The sequence below is a fragment of the Hakea prostrata genome, chromosome 10, assembly GCF_041222555.1.
Source record: "Hakea prostrata isolate BN-2017 chromosome 10, UWA_Hpros_2, whole genome shotgun sequence".
NCBI lineage: Eukaryota > Viridiplantae > Streptophyta > Magnoliopsida > Proteales > Proteaceae > Hakea > Hakea prostrata.
Window position 1 is genome coordinate 34,176,852 of NC_142609.1, and position 16,956 is coordinate 34,193,807.

At 37.9% G+C, this 16,956-nt stretch overlaps 1 protein-coding gene across 1 annotated transcript; it reads left to right on the forward strand.

Annotated features, from left to right (window-relative positions):
- The first annotated feature begins 134 nt into the window (after positions 1-134).
- Positions 135-14,258, forward strand: LOC149002607 (U3 small nucleolar RNA-associated-like protein). The gene is made up of 7 exons (XM_089137289.1): positions 135-286; positions 461-1,090; positions 1,695-2,354; positions 4,462-4,920; positions 7,982-8,154; positions 13,340-13,523; positions 13,942-14,258. Exons 2-7 carry the CDS (start codon positions 683-685, stop codon positions 14,029-14,031), a joined length of 1,974 nt encoding a protein of 657 aa, XP_088993415.1. The 5' UTR covers positions 135-286; positions 461-682; the 3' UTR covers positions 14,032-14,258.
- The last annotated feature ends 2,698 nt before the right edge of the window (positions 14,259-16,956 follow it).

Sequence of the window (16,956 nt, forward strand, 5' to 3'; positions counted from 1 at the left end):
TCGAACGGCTGTTATTATGGGTAAAATGGTAAATTGAAGTCATGAGGTTGGAAATTAGAATTGTTCAATTTACATCTTGAAGTCCCTTTAATCTATCATATTTACCTCTATAATCCTGTTTTCAAAATCAAAAAGTCGGGGAGGACACTCGATGCCCTAGCCTTCAACTAGCAAACTGGTATTGGCGCAAACTTCCTCTCCGGCGACGGCGAGCAAATACGTTCTTAACTCACCATTCAAGATCGGCGTCTCTTGGTGGTTCGATTGCGAGAAGCAGAACCGTCAAGTGAGTGAAATAAGATCGATTTTTTCTCCTATTGATTTTTGGTTGCTTTTTCGGATTTTAAATTTTTTGAGTGCTGGTTGCTTTATTTGATGGACGCCATGTTGCCAAGTAAGTCGTTGATCTTTCTGTAATGATTTCTGCAAAAATAATGGTGTAGCTTGTGTTTCTTTTCAGCTGGGATTGTCAATTCTGCATACTTGAGATTCTACTGTGCTGTGTATTTTTCCCAACATTGGAAAGCCAGCTCCTAATCCCAGAAGTTCTTTCAATCAATCTTCACTGGGAAGAGTTCACTTGGCAGCAGACGGTTTGAATCCCAACATTAGTTCTTCTCAGCTTCTGAATGTTCTGTAGAAACAGCAAAAACAAACTCAAATCTTCTTCTAGCAATTAAAAATGGCGGAAGTTGTTCAGTATAGACTCGAGAGCACTGTCGATGAGTTGGAAAACTTGAAGCGCAGTGGACTTTTCACGGACGCTGAAATTGCAGAGATAGTAAAGAAGAGAAGGAAGTTCGAGTACCGATTGAAGCGTCCAAGTCCACTCAAGCAGGATTACTTGGCATATATCGAGTATGAGAAGCAACTTGATTCGCTTCGTCGACTGCGCAAGAAGTCCGTGGTTCCGCAGTTGAATCAGAAGGGGAAGAAGAGGTCGAGGAAATCTGATTCTGATCCTACCGGCGAGTCCAGGATAATGGGTATTTACCATCTCGCTGTGATGAGATTTAAAGGCGATATCAATCTTTGGTTGCAGTATCTTGATTATTGCCGTGAACGAGGTCAGCGGAAGAGGATGAGGAAGGTATTGGAATTTGTTATAATGTACATGTCATTGTGATAATATTTCACTGGATTTGCAAATTTTTTTGTTACCTGCTAAACTAATGGGAGTTTGTAAGGGAATCATCTTTTTCTTTTTCGTTTATGGGTAGTGGGATTAGATTACCATGCTCCGGATGAACTGAAATGCATTCTGCCTTTTTTCTTGTGCCCCGTTCAGTTTCTGTATTTTCATGGTTTTGAATCCATGACTTATTTTTGGCTAATTGATGTTTAAGACAAATTGAGCCTTAGAGCAACACATCTCTCAAATGAATCAGCAGTTAGGCATTCAGTTTTCAAGCAGTGTATGATTTTTCTATATTCTGCTGAAATTCAATCTAATTAATGCGTAGCATAATCAACAGTAACTTTCTACTTGGAGAGCTCATGATGGTATGTTGAAACAATTTCCTTAATGTTTTTCATTGAATTATATTGTATATAATTGTACATGTATAATTGTACACAGGGGACATGTTTGCAAGTTTTATTATCTTTTTGTTGTTATTTATGCCCAAGTTTGTTCATAAACTAAATTATGATGTGGTTTAATGTGTTGGAAATGTTTTGAAATTTCTTTGCAGGTTCTGGCTCAGGCAATTAGGTTCCACCCAAAGGTTCCTGGACTACGGATATATGCAGCAGCTTGGGAGTTTCACCAGAACTTAAACATTTTGGCTGCTCGTGCTCTCATGCTTAAAAGTTTGAGAGATTGTCCAACTTCAGAAGATCTTTGGGTTGAGTATCTTCGCATGGAGCTTGCCTATCTTGATAAGTTGATGGCTCGAAAGGTTGCTTTAGGAGAAGAAAAGGGTACCTTGGCTCGATATCATGAAGATGCTGATGAAAAACAGTGGAGAGATGAAAACAAGGATTTGTATATGGCCTTTAATGAAGAAAGGGACATTACCAATGGATCAGATGTCCAGAAAGGTGAAGCTGAAAAGAAAGAAGATCTATTTCGTGAGAAAGGTTCAGTTTTGCTTCAGACTATCTACAGTGAGGCAATTGAGGCTATTCCATCTAGTATCAATCTGCGAAAGACATTTTTTGAGATAGTGGATGCAACAGATTTGCAATGTTCTGAAGAACTGAAGGAAGAGATAATAAGCAGCATGAAGAAAGATTTCTCAAATGAACCTGAATATTGGGACTGGATTGCAAGGCTTCAAATTAGTTACCCTGCAAATGTAAGAGGCATGAGCGAAGAATCTATGATTTGTCAGTGGAATAAGGCGGTTGAGGTATGTATCTTTTGTACTGGTGAACCTTCTCTTTGAAGATTGTAGACTCGTGCAGTTGCCAATGGCATTTTATTATAATCAGTTGCTTGTGTTCTCCTTCTCCTTTTCCTTTTCCTTTTATATTTGTTCTGGGGCTTCCCCAGTCTTGTCCTGAGGCTACTTAGCAACCACTCGTGAAGACATCTGGAAAATTTTCCTATAACTTTGCATAACAAGTGCTTCTATCTGTTGGTAGTAATTGGTGGATAAAAAACAGGGAGAATAATTCTGTTTTTATCATCGTGTGGATGAGAAGTTCCAATAAAACAACTGTATTTAGTAGTTAATATGCTGTAGTAAAATGAAAGTACATCTGAAGAATAGGTAAAATACTTAATTATATTTCTTTTACTGGAATAAATAGTATAATTTGTAATGATGTAACAAGAGTTACAAGACCAGACAATTTATCAGAAGACAATGTGCCAAGAAGGGCTTGAAGTGATTTCAGAAGTAAATCAGTAATATTACCACAAAAAGTTGCATGCTTGCCTTACCGATAGATGTAGGAGGGAGATATTCTAGATTTAACATTTTAAGCTAGCAAAGGTGATCAGAATCTGCCATCAGTATTTTTGTACCTACTAAGATGCTTCTGAAGAGTGGTTTCTCTTACCAGCCTTGATTGTCATTTGATTTTTCACTGCCTTCAGATCATAAAATATCAACATGGACTGAAATGAGATAAATTCTGATCCAACTATCACTATACCAGATTTTACTTAGGTTGCTTTTCTTCATCTTGAAGGAGAAAAATGAAGAAAAAGAAAAATAAACAAGTTATGCATGGACCATGGTCCATGGTACATTAATGTGTTTATTCCAAAAGTCTGGCAGGAACTGAACATTTAAGTGATTATGTTGAGCCAATTGGGAAGCCGCCTTCAGAAGAGATGCACATTCAGTGGTTTATTATGTCCTTGAACTTTTGTTATTGCAAAACCATGAGAAGGAGAACTGATTTGGCAGGAAGACTATAAAAGAGAAGGCACCCTTTGGCCATCCGGATGAAAAACTGTTAAACTAGAATAGAGCAGAGTGATGATAAAGACAGAAGAAAAGAGGTATTATCCTGAACTTATTGAGTCAAAACTGCAGAGAGGATGATACTCTTTATGATTCTTCATGTCCTGGGTGTGTTCAACGCTAGTGATAGTTCAATTTAATCTTATGTAGGTTTTTATCCTAAAATGAAAATTTTCATCTTATATATAAATTGAAGTCTCTTGTACATTAAATTAATATTTTCCTGTATCCTCAGCAGTTTGATTGAAAAGCAATGGTTGTTACTGGTCATGTTTTTGCACTGTTTGCAATTTTTTGACTTTCAGATTCTTTTTTTACTCAAAGATCTAATAATGAACATAGCCCTGTGAATGTTAAATTTCTTTAACTCATGGAAGCATCCTGTCAGATACATCCCTTGTTTATATTATGATTTGAGATGGGAAAGAAATTCATTCTTGGAGATTCACCATGCTACATCCATGAAGGAAACCTAATTTTATGTGCACTAGAAGGTGTGGATCAATTGGTTATCTGAAAGAATTTGCATCTGATTGCTGATTCTCCATATTTTGTATTTCTGCTCATGGGCAAAAACCCTCTTATGTTACCTGATGGTCATATGGATTATGGATGGGTATATATTTTTTATAACCTTCCATTTCCTGTGAATAAATAAGATGCTTTTCTTTTTTAATTGATAATTGAAATAATGGATCTCAGCTTCCAAGATTGCAATTGTTGCATGTTTGCTTAATCCCAATATTGATAGAGTTGCTTTTGTGTTACATTATCTGCATGTTTGAGATAATGACATAAAAGAATATGATTAAAGTTAATTCAGGACTTAGTTTAGGTACTACGATTTTGATGACTAATTTGATGCTTTATATGGAATCTCATTGTATCTATGTGGTCTTGTCTATTTGATTTGCGCCTCCTAACAGCCTCTGAAAACCTTGCTTAATCCACATGCAGGCTAAACTATGTAGGAGAAGTGAAGGGCAAATTTTCATTTCCATATTCTTCTAATTCTGGCTTTACGTGCTTTGTCTTTGTATAGATTTATGAGGAAGCTTTAAAGGTTGTGCCTTCTGCAAAGATGGTTTCCCTGTATGCAAATTATTTAATGGATACAATATCTTCTGGAAGAACAGATTCCCAAGATTCATGGTTTTCCAGTACTTCTGCTCACAAGGAAGCACTCATACCACATTTGTTGAAGGCATATGAAAGAGCTGAAACAATGGGACTAATTACAGAAGATCTTGGATACCAATACATCTCATTCTATCTGCAACTTGGGAGATTAGAAGAAGCTAGGAAGTTGACAAAAAAGCTTTGCGATGGAAATCTTTCTGGGGCAGTAAAATTGTGGGTTTTAAGGATTTCAATAGAGATGAAATGTGTTGCAAGGAAATCTGCTTCTCCGAGTAGTGATGACTTGTGCTTTATCTTTGAAATGCTGAGCAAAGTTTTGACAAAATTTTCTATTTCAGAAGCTGAGAGCTTGTGGATTATGGTAGGCTGTCCATGCTTTTCCTTATTTTCTTTCTTTCTTTCTTTCTTTCTTTCTTTCTTCCCTTTTTTTTTTTATTTTTATATATATATACACACACTGATTACAGTAATTCTAAGTGTGTGTTAATGTGGATGATTACCATTATCTTTTTCCTGTTACTTGCTAACTGAATCTTGTCCAGTTTTGCATTGTTCTATCCGGCTTTTGTCAAAAGCCATATCCAGTGCTTGAGGCTCCTGTGTTTAACTTATAGGCCTGACAAGATCTGTATATTTATGCTCCAACATACATTGTCGGTCATTTGCTTCTCTGATGGGGATAATGTGGTTTTCGGACACCTAAATGATAGATGATGTAGCCCAGTTTTAGGGTTAGGGGTAGTAGTGGAATTTCCCTGAATCGAAGGGCTGCCCAACCAATTCCAGCTAAGAGAAAAGTACTCTAGAATGTATAGGATGTTTTGAGCTCTACCTGTTGTAATGCTTAACTGATATCCGAATTTTAACAAAAACTGGAAAAACTAGCTTTTTTTTGGCTGGGGGGGGGGGGGGATTGAACTTGCTGTCTTGAATGTTCAGACCTTATTTTAATGATTCTGGAACATAGGGGAGGGTCTGAATTGCAGTAGATTTAGGTTTCAGAAGTTTGAGGTAAGTTGCAGAAACTTAGAGGAAGAAGATGAAGTGCGGGAAATTCTTAAAGCTAGGAAAACATGGTTTAATTGGGGGAATAGCTGTAGGACTGATCTCAAGGGGGTGGTGTGTTCCTAAGGGAAGCAGAAAAGGACATTAAGGTGGGATAGGGAGATGTGAGTATAGAGGTTCTAAGGCTGCTGTAGGAAAGAAGAAGAGGAGGAGAGGCCTACGGATGCTAAGGGAGGTGAAGATTGGGTTGGGAAGGATTGTAGGGATGATGGGAGGGGCTAAGGGTGCTGCTAGGGGGGCTTGGGGCTGCTGCTGTGTTGGGGCAGCAATGGGGAGGGGGGCAGGGGTAGGGGGGGAGGGGTGGGGATGGGGCTTGGTTGTTTTCTTACTTGATAGGAGCTTCTATAGATGACTGATGGCTGCTGTGAATTGAGAATAGCTGCTAGTTGTAATTGATAACTCTTCAAAAATCTGCCATACCCCTCCCAAACAGAACCCTGACCCTATGTTCCACAAAGAGAGAAATTTTATTCAATCAAACTTGAAGAATTATAAAGAATACTAGGCTACTTATAGCCTTCAAAAGACTAGGACTAAGTGGGATTCCTCAACAGACAAGGATCCCACAACATAATTTGCACTCTTGACGTGGAATCTGAACAACTAAGGATGTGCTGAAAATAAAAGAATAAATAACTCAAGACTCTTTCTAAAGGAATTCCACTTGAAAAAGATTCCCTAGGACATCAACCACCAAGTACTAAAAGACAACTTTTAGGTAAAAGTAAACTCTTAAGAGATAAGATCCCTCCTAGAAGATAGGAACCCCCTTTGTGCAAAAGTCTTATCTAACCCACAACCTAACCAAATTAAACACAACACAAATTAAGAAGTAAAACTCAAATAAATCTCTAGAAATAATTCCAGCACTAATAAGAGGGCTAAAATGCCCTAAATACCCCTAATAGGGGATATGGTAGCTCATGGGGTCTCATTCTTTGTTTAAATCCAAAGCCTTCTCTAGACTTCTTGGAAGAAAGCACTATTCTGAAAATTGGTGCAAAGATCCGCCAAGATATCAGTGGCATCCCTCTTGGAGCCATCTTGTGGGTCTCACCAAGGGTTTTGGCCAGGGTTTTTGTGTTCACATCAATAGGTTTCACAAATCAATATGAAATCAATACAGCAAGCTTAGAAACCCAAGAAAACATGCTCAGAAACTAAGATAAGGGTGAAATCCTGGTTGAAGGCTTCTTTTACTAGGTAAAACTGGACATTGTAAATTCAGATTAATCTGGTAGTCAAATGTTGGATAAAATCCTAGTTGATTATGGAAACTGAGATTTCAAGGCAGACCCAGTATTCAATAACCATAAATTAAACCAAGAAGATTATGTTTTGAGAATAGGAAAGTCCTTGGTGCAATGGTAAGGTTTCTCCATTGTGGTGGAATAGTTACAGGTTCAGATCTGGAAATAGCCTCTTTGCCAAAGGAGGTAAGGCTGTGACACTTGCAGTGGGCGGGAGACTTGCGAACTAGGTACTTGTACATTAGCATTTTAATTTGGCTTTGATTGGCATCTTCTCTTCCTTCTTCTAATAAAAATTTTGAGAGTTGTTGATACGTGTCAGTTAACTATTCTCCAAGTACCTTGATTAGCTTACAGATGAGTGCTACTTGGCAGGCATACAATTTATGCATCTGATTCATTCAGCTCCATATTTGTTTATCTTTAGTTATAGGAGAAAGGGCCAGTCAATGAGAAAAAGGACCTTCACTCTCTTTTTCTGTCTTCAAGCGACAGTTCAGTTTGTTCCTCAATAGCCAGAACCTACACTGAAAATTAGAAATCCAAATGGATATACCCCTTCAATGAAATTAATGGATCAGACTTCATATTGAAGCTTTTGGTTCTGCTTATTCTGTGTGCTCTATAAAAACCAATGCTTGGATTCTCACTTGATTCATATCTGGCATAGTAGTTAGATCAGAACCTACCTTTGGCTCACTGAAAATTAGAAATCCAAATGGATATGACACTATGATTAAATTAATGGATCAGATTTCACATTGAAGCTGTCGGTTCTGCCTATTATTTGTGCTCTATAACAAGTGATGCTTGGATCCTGACTAGATATTCATATCTGATATAACCAACCAATGTTTCCCACTCTGTGCGAATTTTTAAGCCATTAGAAATCTCAGGTCCTTTCAGCTTCTTTTCACCCTTCACTTCTTGGCAACTTTCTTGATTCTATATTTGCTTGCTGCCTTGCTCCAATAAAATGCATAATTTCTGTTTTGAGGAGTCCTGCACAGCATTAACAGTCTCAGTTTGTAAAGTGGTGTGTACCTAGCATTGCAATTCTATGTGAGCAATTCTGTAACCATTTTTATCTCCTGTCTTTTTATGTAGGCCCTCAAATATTTTTCACGACAAAAAGATTATTTTAACAAGCTGGTGCTTATTTCTCTAAATTTACTGGCTGGAGGTGGTGAAAGTTGTAGCCAATTTTCTCTTTCTTCTGCTATTGTCAACTGGTTTCTTGAGAAGGAAGGTATTCAAAGAGCAAGGGAGATGTATAAACAGTAAGTTACTATAATTTGATTGTATGATTTTTTAATTATTAATACATATAAAATCTTTGCCTATAAATCATTGTGGCAAAAACCTACGTCTTTTTCTGTATTCATCAAAACTAGTTTCAGGGTCGTCCTAGTTACTCATCTTCATCTGTGTGGGTCAAAATAGTCTTTATAATGGAATCATACATGCCTAGAAAATTGAGAGGAATTTTAGTGGGTATTGATTTGTATACAAGGTGGAGTACATGCATGAAATGAACAAAAAGGAAAAGGTGGTGAGGGGGTGTGTACTGTCCCCTATATTGGCATCATGCTTGCTTAGAAGGATGGTGGAGTTCAGTTGGTATTTAATCCTTTGTGATTAAATGAGGAAACAAGAGAGAGAGACTGTGTGAGGTGGCATGTATCAGTTGTTTGCCCGCATTGTTCTCGTAAATTATTTTATATACATTTTGTTAGTTATTCACATGCTATGCTGGTGATGTTTGCCCTAAAATATTACTGCAAGGATTTGATTAGCATGAATGTCTTATATACACAATAATAGTCTGCCATTCACATGCTTCAGTTTATATATGTGAGTTGTAATTGCTGCACCTTTCAGTTGGTCCATTACTTTGGAAACTGAGTGCCAAAGATCAATTTGATCAAATTATTACAACCATGCAGTTTACCATACTGTTCTTTTACCTTTTGAGTGGAACCTTGTCTTTGGTGTAAGTTTATCATATTCAGACTGGACAACATCTGTGCTTGTGCCTGTGTATTTGTTGTATTACAGCCATATATGAAATGTAAAATTGGATCTTCTAAGATGCATTGATCAAGGGTCAGAGTCTTCAGACCTAAAATGTGTTTTGGAATTTATGGCTATTCAATCTTTCTTTTTAAAGTGATGATTGAGGTTGTAATTTATTGCATTGTGATTAAGAAAGGGGAGCAAATTTTAGATGAGATTTGTATTTACTACTGGTTTACAATGATGAAATTAACCAAAAAATTCTTTCAACCAAGAGGGTAAACGAGCATCCAAAGGTAATACAGCCTAGGTGTTTCTCTTTTCCCTATTTGCATTTTCTATTGGGAAGTATAATGTTGTGAGAGATATAGAAAGTAAGCTGTGGAAATAAATTATGCCAATGTCCATGTGGTTGGAGCAATTTTTCTTGTCTGGAGATAAAATGACTTCTTTATCTGTTCCAAAATAATCTCTACCATCTGCCATGAGATAGCCGGTGAATGCTCAAAAAATATATTTTTTTTGGTGGAAGTATGTCATTGTTAGGACCCCAATGTTGAGGGGTACTGTGGGGGCAGGTGAGTTAGTAGCGGATCATTTCCATCCAACCATGTGAAGGGCAGATTTGAAGGAGAAGGTCACATGGCAGGGACATATTGGGGAGCAGCTAGATGCTTTTAAGAATGTTCAGAGGGTATGGCTGAGGTGAAAAGGAGTTAGTTAGGATTTGCTTTGGGGTATTGGTATTAGGGTATACTAGGGGAAGTGGGGGAAATAAAGGAGGCAGGAGAATTTTGTATTAGTGTTGGGGCGAGCATGACATGTAGGGGAGGGAAAGACCCTCTGGTTTTGGGGCAAGTAGAATAGGATTTTCTGGATTTCTGTAAGAAAGATATTGTATCCATTTTGGCCTTAATTGAGATTTAATTGTAGTATTTTCCTTGTTTAGATCTCTGTCCATCCATTTATTTGCAGTGTGTGGAGTCGAGTGTGGATTGTGAGGTAACTGCAGGTTTATCTCAGCAAGAGAGTAGCTTGGTTGCAGGGTTTTGATTGAGGGATTAGCTGGGTTCTTATCAGTCATCATCTAAATATGGATGGATTTGGTTGATGACATACATGGCTTCAAACACAGTCAAATTGCAAGATAGGACCTGTGCACCTGACTCTATTCACTTGGGAAGAGACTTTGTTGAGTTGAGTTATGGTCCATGTACTGGTAAATTTCTGACCTCTGCCCAAAGCCATCACACTACTTCACTCAACTACCAACTCAGTTGTGTTGAAGATTTGGATATATAGAAAAAGATGTTTAAGACATTGAGTGTCATATGATTGACATGGTAAATAGCTAATTCACATGTTTTTCTATCCATTCAACAATTTGAATTCCGCGCCAGCATCGTTGTTGCTGAAAGTTATATTGGGAAGCCCTCTAGATGGTGGACCTTATCATTGAGGATTGCTCTTCATCTATTCAACAGTTAGATGGACCATATCAGCCACTCACATGGCTGAAGAAAATACCATTAGATGAAAGACTGACAGCCTTTTTATAACAAAATGATAATGGCAATCTAAATCTGATATGCTCAATATGGTTGTTAGATGGTCAAGTTATTCTCTCAATGGGCCACATGTTAAGTTTAGCAGTCAACACCATAAGGCCAACTTTTCTCTTGCAAAGTTTTGGCTATTTAATTGATTGGCAAGTTGCAACCCTTTTTTCCTGCTAATGGTGATATTGAATTGACCAGAGACTTGACAGTTATGTAGAAGATGAAGTGGACAGGGGATGTCACGGTGAATTCCCAACAGGCAAACAGGTACACGTTAATAGTAATAATGATTCTCTCTACTTGTCAAAAGAAATCATTTTGATAAGCTGTGAGAAAGTTGTTTGAGGAGGCATGGCCAGGTTCAGCAAAGGCCTTAGGATGCTCCAGCATGCACTAGTGATTTAATTCAAATTGAAGGAACCAAAAACCTGGGGCTGACCTGAAATCACCTTAGGAGCAGTGGTGAGGAAAGACATATATGCCTTGTTTGGAGGTGAGGATCTGAGGTGTATTTTGGGTATTTGAATGGTTGGATTTAAATAAGACTTTTAAGGAATTGGTATGCAGGTCCTAAAGAGGGTATTGTTTGAAGATTGGCTAAATCTGATGGCTGATTTGAGATCCCTAAATTTGATAGGAGTCTGAATCCTAGTTGGACTTCTATGGTTAATTGGTCTAGAGGATTTGAATGGAGGTGTCACTTGGGTGGAATGTAGACCTAATACGGGGGAAAATTTTCTCCATGTTTGAGTCAATTTGAATGGTTAGGTTGGTATAGATCTTACTTGGAAATTTTGGTGTTTAAGGGAATCTGAAAATACAAGAAATATAATACAAAGTTGAGATGGAAGAGGGATGGGACGTGCTGGCTGCCACTTACCTGGATGCTGGAGCCTGTCTTGAACTGTGGAGGATATGGAATGACTTTAGTGAAGGCTGAATCCATTGCCATAGAGAAATCCCTGCTTAGCTTAACAAGAGACCCTAATCTCATGCACTTCGAGGTTCCTTACCAATAGTGAGACCATTATTCTCGATGGCAACAAAACAGACACAAGCTTGAGCTTAAAAACTGAATTTTATTAATCTGAATCTTAACTATTACAAGCATAGGGGCTTATTTAAAGTCTTAAAATTGTATTCCTACTTCTTGATGTAAATCCAATTCTAGGGTTAAGGTTTCTTGAGAAGATTCCCTAGAATTACCCAGAATCATCCAGCAAATAGTTCTATAATTATATGGGATGCCTAAGGGATGCTCTTATATAGATGGGAGTTGGATGGAAACACTAGGGAAGAATAGATGGGTTATTAGGAGATGATACAAAAAACCTTTAAAAAACTGAATGGATTGGGATCAATTGGAAAAGGATAAAATTAGGGTTCCAAAATAGAATTGAATTGGGGAAAAGACGGATATGGGTTGTTGGGAAAAGAAAAATTAGGGAATGATCAGTTTGTGATGGATCTTTAAAAAAAATTCCTTGGATCTTTCCTTCTTTTTCTTTTACTCCCTCTTCTTTTCTTTTCTGTTTCAGATCTGCCGCAAGGGAGAGGGGAGGGAACGAGAGTCCGTGAGAGAGAGGAGGGGGTGGTTGCTATTGCATGGGGCAGGGTAGGGTGAGGGATGGGCTGGGAGGGATCAAAGGGGTAGTGGCAGGGGCCAGGGGAGTTGCTGGGGGTGGGGAAGCTGCTGCTGTGCTGCGGCAGCAAGGGGGAAGGGGCTTAATTGGTGCACAGAAAAGGGGGGGGGCTGCCTAGGGAAGTGAGGGAAGGGGTGGGTTGCTGTACTTAATTCTTGACTGCTGTTGCCATTAATGTTTGCTGGAATTTGTGAAAGCTGTAGAGAATTGGAAGACTTGAAGTAGCTTGAAGAAAAATGCTGAATATTGAAGAACTTTCTAAAAAGTCCACCGAGCCCCCTCAAACAGGAGAACCAGTCCTCAACTCAATATCTTTTCATTCAATAATCATACTTAAAACTTACAAAGAAAGAATAAGGTCTTATTTATAGCCTACTAAAAGACTCTAACACTAAGTGGGATTCCTGTATAGATTAGGATCCTGTTGCATAATCTCAACCAAGGAAATAGAATCCAAAATATCTAATTGACTTGCTGATTAAAAGATTAAATATCTTAAAAATCTATAGGAAGTTCACTTGAAAAAGAACTCCTTTGGATACTCAGCTACTAACTACTAACTCAAGAAGTATTAACCACGTTGGACTACCATCTAGTCGGCCCACTTAGGTTTTTTGCCAGGGTGAGACTTGTGGTCACATCACTTCTACATGAAATGCTAATCTGAATTGAAATTGAATTGTACTAAAATGAACTGTCCTTAACAGATTAATTATTTAACATGTATCAACCATGATAAGGATCATTTAATTAGTGTGCATGGCTCTTAATAGACTGGTGCTTAACAGGGACTAATTAGGTAATATGTTTCAGCCCTTATAAAGATTATTTAATTGATGTGGATGATTTTTACTAGACCTGACCTAATGTGAACAATTAAATAACGTGTTTTCATACCTGGCCTAGACAAGACTTACTGGCTGATAGAATAAATCCCTCACCTGATAATCATATGAAACAATGGCTGAACCTCCATATTTATCAACCCAGTACTGGAGCTGCAGGATCAGTATAGTTGACCCTGTAGTTTAGATGAAGCTGTGTTGTTTTTCTAGTATAAGATCGAATTTGTGTGATTTTCCTTCCAATTTATTCTTTTCCTTTTGCTTTTTAAGATTCTATCTATTTGACTTGTCTTATGTTCATCATTTTTAGTTTAGAACTTCTGAACTTACGATCTTTGTGATTAGCATTGTGTTCTTTGACACTAATGGTTGACACAATCTTCTTGTTTTCCCTCTCCAAAGATTCTTGGCTTCACCTCATCCGAGTCTTGCCTTCTATAAGAACTGCATCGAGTTGGAAAAAAACCTTGCACTTGTTGGTGATAATGATGGCCTTAAAAATTCTCGCAAGTTGTATGAATCTGCCCTTACAACTTACGGCCAAGATTTGAGATTGTGGCAAGATTATTACTCGATGGAGACTAAGGTGATTTTCATTCTGCTGTAGCCATATGGAATTTTGTTCATGAGGATAGGTTAACAGAAGAGAACACTTTCTATTCTCCTTTGTATGTATTGACTAAATGAAAGGCTCATCTCATTTAATGAACCTCCCAAAGGACTCCGACGCCCCTGGCTTTTTGCATTTTGGCCGGGCGGTTGTCTGGACTGCAGGTAGCTTGACCTAGGGCTACTAGGTGCAACCTTCTGAATTGTAGTCTGCACTTACCCCTACATTAAACTATGTAATGGAAAGAGCGGCAGGACATAGCCTTTGTTGGTGTCCTCTTTTTTGTATAGCATTTTGGTAGGTGGGGTGGAATTCTTTTGCAGGTTAGGACATTCATAGATAACTAATACTGTCTATAGGATGGGGATCTGATAGTGTTTTGTTAAATTTTCAGGTGGGAACTCCAGAATCTGCCAATGCTGTCTCATGGCGAGCTCAAAAGACATTTGGCGATGCTGCCAGCTTGCTGGCTCATGATTTGTAATGAATTTGCTATCTTATTACCCCAATTTTGACTGTTTTGTTCAGCTAATGTTAATTTTGGCCTTTTGATTTTCCGTATCTATTCATAATAGAAAAAGAAAAAGAAAAAGAGGGAAAAAAAAGAAGAAAAAAAGATGAAGAATGTGTGATGCCATTTTAACTGTAGCTGAGCTGAGAAAGTTTTTGCTTTGTATGTGTCTGGCACTTAGAATCAGATATTTTTCATGACTTTGGACTGGTGTTTTGCTGTGGACTTCATGTAGAGTTTTGAGGTCTATGGATGCTAGCTCTTCTTTGAAGCACTAGCTTGAATGATGCTGACTGCTAACTGATAAGGAACTCCAAAAAGTGGAATAAAATTGAAGTTATAATCTAAAATCAATTGGGACAAGCAAAATAGGAAGTAGCTGGGCCCTTTCTATAATATTTTGTTTCTAAAGAACTTTCTTAAATATAGGGCATGCACTAGTTACCCGTGCTAATCTTGTCTCTACAGGAACCATTCTGGGCTGTTAGTGTCTTTGTGATGATACTGATCATTCTTATGTTTTTTACTATAATTTTTGTACTTGATTTGGAAAATGGCTTTGCACCTGACATATTTTGGTGGGCAATCTAAATGACACATTTTGTAGAGATTTGTGGTAGAAGCTATCGGCCCAAACTAGAGCCCGCCATTGATTTGGGTCTGTGGAGGGGGTGTGGGGGCGGAGCCACTGTGGTACGGTATGACCCAATCCAATGGGTTAACCCATTTACCCGAATGAAGTTCATATATATGTATCTAATGTTTGTCTACCACATCATTGAGAGGTTTGAGACTTTCAATTAGGGTTTTGGATGAGTGTTTTTGTAACATTGTCTGTTGCTATTGGTTGTGAGATCTTCTGTTTTTCTATAGAGTGGGGAAAAAAATCCTCCTGTAGGGTATGCACTAGTTACCCGTGCTAATCTTGTCTCTACAGGAACCATTCTGGGCTGTTAGTGTCTTTGTGATGATCCTGATCATTGTTATGTTTTTTACTAGAATTTTTGTACTTGATTTGGAGGATGGCTTTGCACCCGACATATTTTGGTGGGCAATCTAAATGACACATTTTGCAGAGATTTGTGGTAGAAGCGGAGGGTTTGGGCTAATAGTCCTAAATCTATCGGCCCAAACTAGAGCCCGCCATTGATCTGGGTCTGGGGGGGGGGGGGGGGGCGCCCATGGGTGGGGGGGTGGGCAACCCATTTACCTGAATGAAGTTCATATACATGTATCTAATGTTCGTCTACCACATCATTGAGAGGTTCGAGACTTTCAATTAGGGTTTTGGATGAGTGTTTTTGTTACACCGTCTATTGCTATTGGTTGTGAGATCTTCTGTTTTTCTATAGAGTGGGGGAAAAAAATCCTCCTGTAGATCTAGCATACCATATTGGTGGGTGAATCATGTTAAATTTTCGTTATTTTTTATTTTGTTTCATTTCAGTTCACTATTTCGTGGTGTTTGTTTTAACAACCATGAATCAAAGGAGCTCAAATGAACAAGTGGAAGATTCTAATCAAATGCTTTGGCTAATCTCATGCTAGAAATTTAGCTTCTTGCATTTTATGTAAGGATGTAAATGGATAATTCTACCAAAAAAAAAATGGATAATCAAAATTTAAATCTGGAAGTTGTGTTTGTATCTGTTTAGGAGAATTCAATTTCTAGTTTGGTTTGAAATTGGAAAAAGCCACAGCATGATTGATCATCATATGATTCTTTTGTTATATGATTTTAGTGTTATTTTAAAAACAGAAAAAAAAATTATAAAATTGTCACATGACCAGCTATGATATATATGTTAGAATGTTGGGATGTGAAGAAGTGTCATGTAAGCAACCTGATGTTGCAAAGAAAACGAAAAAAAGGAGTGGGTGAGCAATGAAAGCACCATCATGGTCCCATAACACGCATCCTCTCCCACCAATGAGTGACTTGTCCTCCCATGAACCATCTACAAATAATTGAAGCAAATCTCTGCCATCCACCAGCTAAGATTTACATTTGAAACAACTTGCCTATCTTCAGAAATTGTTGAATTTTGAGCATGGATTTAAATTTCTGCAAGCAAAGATTTGTAAATGTTCATGGAATCATGGTATGAATAACAGAAAGAATTCAAATTCCTATACAAAGCCGCATTTCTAGATTTTCAGATGCACCAAGCTGAAGCACTCACATTTGATCACTACATGCATGTTATCTATATTCCAGAAAATAATATGAGATGTAGTTCATCAAATCATGTAAGGAGTCTCCCATGAAACTTGATATGTTGATGCAAAGAGGAACATTCCCCAATGTTCCTTCGAATGATCACAAAAAAATAGAGCATGACCCACAAATTCATAACCGTTGCCACAAATTAGGCAAATAGGATTTGGGTGCCTTAGAGAATAGGGAGTTTTCAATGACTAATGCTTCATGAGAAGTGCGCCACAAAAAGTGTTTAATCTTAAGGATGGTATCAATATTCCAAATCCGATTCCAACAAGAAGAAAAAAAAATATAAGAAGAGGCAATATTACCTTGGGAATTAGCCATGACGAAACATTGGTAGTAAACAGATTTAACTGTGAATTTACCATGCTTTTTCTACCAAACCCTGAAATCACTAGTTTTTAGGAGAAAGAATAGGCAAAGATATATTGGCCTTAACACTTTTAATGGGGAGAAAAGGGATTATAATAAAGTCTTATTCCATTGTAAGTCCTGCCCCAAGATAAGATCATGTAACAAACTAGGACCCCCAAGGTTGTGGACAGTTGCCATTACACTTAAAGAGTAGCTGAAGGTAGCCAAGGACCCTCATAGATATCCACACTCAACCCATTTCCCACTTGCTTCACAAGGCCCTGTCTTGAAATATCTCCATCCATGAGCACACTCCTTCA